At 40.8% G+C, this 5,412-nt stretch overlaps 1 protein-coding gene across 1 annotated transcript; it reads left to right on the plus strand.

Moving 5' to 3' along the window:
• Positions 1 to 1,301: 1,301 nt before the first annotated feature.
• On the plus strand, positions 1,302 to 4,830 carry LOC311098720 (proenkephalin-A-like; the record flags this gene model as incomplete). The annotated part of the gene is made up of 2 exons (XM_084139258.1): positions 1,302 to 1,439; positions 3,376 to 4,830. 2 exons carry the CDS (start codon positions 1,302 to 1,304, stop codon positions 3,922 to 3,924), a joined length of 687 nt encoding a protein of 228 aa, XP_083995384.1. The 3' UTR covers positions 3,925 to 4,830.
• Between the last annotated feature and the right edge of the window lie 582 nt (positions 4,831 to 5,412).

Genomic DNA, 5,412 nt, shown 5'->3' on the forward strand with positions numbered 1-5,412 from the left:
TCTTTTGTCTTGCTCATTCACCCTCTGAATGGCATGTCTCAATTGTCTCAAGGCTTAAAAATCCTTCTTTCACCTATCTCCTCCCCTTCATCTACACTGATTTAAGTGGATTTAACAAGTGACATCAATAAGGGATCATAGCTTTCACCTGGATTCACGTGGTCAGTCTATGTCATGGAAAGAGCAGGTGTCCTTAATGTTTTGACTAAAGAGATTGCTAATAATGATGATTCATCTTTCCTTTTATGTTTTATGCAGGTGCATATATCTTAAATAGGTACTAGCTCTTGGCCATATGTGACCTAATCTCTCAGAGCCAGATGAATATGTCTCTGAATATCGTAGCTGTAAAGTCTGGCACCATATCCTATGACACAGAACATAATCCACTCTATGGAGTGCTTCTTCAACAGAAAGGTGTTTGTGTGCTATCATCAGGATTATCATTTCATATTTTATGACTTGACTAAGAAGTAATTGTATTGATCTCTGTTTCCTCATGACATATAATACAGTGATGTATTGTGGCAGTGTGGCACAAATAATTGGTCCATCATGTTTCAAAATTAACTGAAAATTGTCATTATGTTAAAACAATATATATGTAAAGTGTGGACCCCATTATTAAATGCAAACACAAAGCTTATTATAAGAAGTGACTCACATACCACACTTATAGTCGAAGTATGACTAGAGAGCCTACATTTTCCAAACATCCTATTATAGGCTACAAGGTTAAACAAATCTAAGGAATAGGAATTGCGTTAGTCTATGAGTGAAATTCCCCTCTTAAGACTGGAAACATTATGATTACGTTTTCCGAGGACTACTTATACCTATCAAGATACTAAACTTGCATTATGAACTCAACTCACACAGGCATCCATTTTGAGCATCCTCCTGAGTATTTGGCTTCTTGAACGACGAGCTCTTCCATCCGTGAGACTTTAGAGAAAGCTGATTGGCTCAATCGCGACAGTTCTAAATGTGGGTTTTTTAAGCACCGGGGGAAATAATATATTTGGTATAAAACCTCACAATCAACAGTTCCTACTGCAACACCACAGGGCTTGGACTAAACATAAAAAACAGAGGCAAGTATTGGCTTTTGTTGGTTTGTTTTTTCTTGGCAACTTTGGAATGATGATAACTGAGTTGAATTGTGTCTAATTAGGCATTTAAATGGCTTTTTTCCTATAGTCCATGTTTCAGAAATGAACAGTAAGTAAAATTCTTAATCACAAACGTTTTCTAATCAAGTCTTTGGTGGATTCTCTCCCAAAAAACATGTTCTCCAGTCTATGGCTGTGCCGGGGAACTCACTATGGATGCTGCTTCTCGGTGCGTATTTGGCGCTCACGGTCGGAGCGGACTGCGAGAAGGACTGTGCGCTCTGCCTCAACCGTCTACTGGGACAACAGACGGCGATTAACACTCTGGTAGGTCTACAACTAGTACATGTTTTAATTGAAATGTTTTTAAAGTGAAGTAACTGGGTGCTACTTTTTCCCGCGTCACTTTTTCGTGGGGAAAGATTACGCAGTAGGCTACGGACCAGTTTTTATTTAAAAAAAAAATTGTATGTCAATGTTAGCCAATGTTCCATGAGGTGCATGTATCCTTGGACCACGACTTTATTAAGCTATTTTTTTTTCATTTATTTTGATGCAGGCAGACTGTAATACCAATTAAATTAGGCAACCCATAATTTTAACTGCATCAATATGACATTTCATAATAGTCTCGGTTGAATTTTTTATGTAGGCTACAACTTGTGTTGTCGGTCTAATTGGCGACAACATGTAACCTCGAGGCATTTCTTTGCATCCGTCATGAAGTTAAAATTCCATTAGTATTTGGTTTAATTGAGACATTTACTACAATATAGTCTGTACTAAAAACCAAGACTGTTGCGCATGATCAATTTCCCCTGACATTTTCATTTCGTGAAGTTTAAAGGCAGGTTTAGGAGTGTCTGAATCAGATTAGACAATTAATAGTACTAGCCTATCCCAAATGGTCAACATCGAACAACAAATTACAAAAATGTACCACGATGGCAGGAAAGAGCAAACCTGTCATTATTTGTGGCCTTAGTGTGTTTTAGCCCCACCAGGGAGCAGCATGTTAGTGGTTATAAACTTCAATACAGCCTCAATTAAATGTTACTCTTCATTAATTCAAGCATTTCCTCAGGGTTTGATAGGCATAATCCAGAGGGAGCAGCATGTTTGTGGTTATAAACTTCAATACAGCCTCAATTAAATGTTACTGTTCATTAATTCAAGCATTTCCTCGGGGTTTGATTGGCATAATCCAGAGAGTTTATTTAAGCAAAAACCCCTGAGGTGCCTTATTGCTATTATAAACTGGTTTCCAATTTTAAAATGACAGCCGTGGTATAGCACGGGTATGACAAAACATTTATTTTTACTGCTCTAATTACGTTGGTAAGCAGTTCATAATAGCAATAAGGCACCTCTGGGGTTTGTGATATATGGCCAATATACCACGGCTAAGGGCTGTGTCCAGGCACTCCGCGTTGCGTCGTGCATAAGAACAGCTCTTAGCCATGGTATATTGGCCATATACCACACCTCCTCAGGCCTTATTGCTTAAATATACCATGGCTGTCAGCCAATCAGCATTCAGGGCTCGAACCACCCAGTTTATAATTGTTCGTAGATAGCATATTTTCATTTTATTCAAATACTCCCAATAAAATAATGTAAAATAAAAATGAATCTGAGAAGTTTCTTTTCCATCAGATAATGTATTCAGAATGATCTGTAGGCTATACAAAAGTACTCTTCTCTGCTGCTTTGATGCGCTCAGAAATAAAAAGACAAGTGTTATGAGGCATTATATGTAGGCTAGTAACAGGCTTTGAGGAACGTCATGTCTCATTAACTGTGTTTGCCAGAAGCTGTCAAATGAACCAGATAAAAGTGTCCCTCCATCTGTTTCCCATCTTATTTATTTAATGACTCTTGAAACTAATAGAGCAATATCATAACATATTGGTATAGGCAAATAGAATGAATTTGATTGTACATCCAACCGTGTCTCTCTGACATTGGAGAGAGTAGCGGCCGCACCCAGTTATTTCATGCACCAGAATTAGACTTGTTTGTGCCCCTGTTAAATATTGTCTTATTAAATACTACTCTATACGTACAATTTACCTTTTTATGGCAAAAAATATATCACTATGTCACTCCAGACAATATATTGCTTCTTCACGGTTGTGTACCATGTGTCCCTTGATAGAGACAAGTCTCCAATTAAAACTAGATTTCCAGAAAGGAAATGGGTTTGTGAGCCTCTGTTCCACTTCTGTGTTTTGAGGTTCCCCTCCCCTTCATATCTTTGCAGACATGCTCAATAGAATGTGAGGGCAGCCTGGACACCACGAAGCTCCGCCTCTGCCGAGACGTCCTATTGGAGGAGCAGCGCATCGCTGTAGACGACACCAAACAGGAAGAGGTGGAGGGCGAGCAGCACCAGCTGGCCAAGAAGTACGGCGGCTTCATGAAGCGCTACGGGGGGTTCATGATCAGGAGGAGCCCACCCGTAGAGGACGGAGAAATGCAGGGAGGACAGAACAGCCCGGTGGCCGAGGAAGAGGACATCCGTCTGGAGATCCTGAAGATCCTGAATTCAGAGGCAGAGGGGCAGAGGGACGGAGAGGTGGCCAAGCGCTATGGGGGGTTCATGAGGAGAGGGGGGGACTTGGGGGCCCTGGAGGGGGTGGGCAGGCCATTGAAGAAGCGTTATGGTGGCTTCATGAGGAGGGTAGGGAGGCCCGAGTGGCTGGAAAATCAGAAGAACAAGGGGGGGCTCCTGAAACGCTCCTGGGAGGGGCCAGGAGGTGACTCCCCCCTGGCTGAGATACACAAGAAATATGGAGGATTCATGGACTAGGGGTCAGCCCCTCCTCCAACCCCTCCTGATGAGTCTGGACTCTCAATTTTGATCAGATGATCCATTCTTGTTCCGTTGTAGTGCTTGTACTGTGCTGCTTTTTGTTTGTTTGGGTTTACTGTGACAAAAAAACACTTCGCTTATCAGGTGATGATAACTCCATTTATGGCAACCAGTACTGTATGTTTTATGGGTTTGGTTATTTATAAATTAACCTGTGTTCATTGTGGTGTATACGGCTGGAGCATGTGTGGAAAACCAATCATGGCATGACCTGTTTGCTTTCTCTCATTGACTTGCCACTGTTTTTAAAGGGATAGTTAACTTTTTTAAGTGTTGGGTGATTTTAGACTTACCTAGGGTATTGTTGTGTCATCCATACCGTTTTTAAGTTTGTTAGTTGGTTATTTAGTATTGTCCAGAATCTCCTGGCAAGGTAAGACGAAAATAAGCTAAAACTTCAAAAAAGTTAACTATTCCTTTACGTGGCTAGTACGATAGACCCTTTCTGAGACTTCCATTCTCACCACAAACCTTTAGGGACCTCAAAAAGCTAAGCCTCAGAAAAGGCTGTTACTATGGGGAAGTAGGCTATTGTGGCCTTCCAATTGGTGGTTTGGTCTTTGGAACTGAACAGAGGGAACATTAACATTTTCTGCTTTGTTGTTGGAACATGGAGGTACCCTACTCTAAGTACTGCTATACCAGTGTGTTGTAATTATCCATATAATGGCAGTGTGTCGTTCGCTATTACTACTTTCAACCGTGCTCACACTTATCCCAGTATGCTGATGTCGAAACATGTTGCTTTCAGTTGATAAATGTCCTAATTTTGTGTTCTTTCTGTAGAGAACAGAGCAGCATTTGAGACCAATTAGTTGTACAAAACCTAATAAACCCATAAATCCTGCAGAAATAATTGGACTCCACTCTGTCTTGTTCTGGCTGGTTGATGTGTTTGTCAGCTTGGGAGGTGGAGTTAATGCTCCTGTCTCACTCTGCCAAGCCCACCTGAGATAATAACTCTGGTGTTAATGGTGAGGATTGGATTTATTTGACACATTCACAGTGCTTTGTGCCCTGTCTATATTTCTGTACCCATTGCTCAAGTAAACACAAAATATTAACGGCAATTGTCTTTAGATATTGTCCCTTAGCTCCCCCAACTTCACAGAGTCCCAAAATGTCACAGATATTTTGCTTAACATAATCCCTCCTAGAGGTCTATATGAAGAATGCTCTTCATAACAATAAGGCAGTATTTTAAATATGACTCACAAGTTAGATTTCTAAGAAAGAGGATTGATAGCCCCTCCCCACTCTGCCACATTCCTTAATATCTTCAATTTCTCTACCTTCAGTGTTCTCAACAGTAGTTGTTTCCAGAGGGACCACCATATCTACACTGAGTGTACCATACATTAAGAACACCTTCCTAGTATTGAGTTGAACCCCCCCTTTTGCCCTCAGAACAGCCTCAATTCATCA

This window comes from Coregonus lavaretus (assembly GCF_964263955.1).
Source record: "Coregonus lavaretus genome assembly, chromosome: 23".
In the NCBI taxonomy this organism is placed as follows: domain Eukaryota; kingdom Metazoa; phylum Chordata; class Actinopteri; order Salmoniformes; family Salmonidae; genus Coregonus; species Coregonus lavaretus.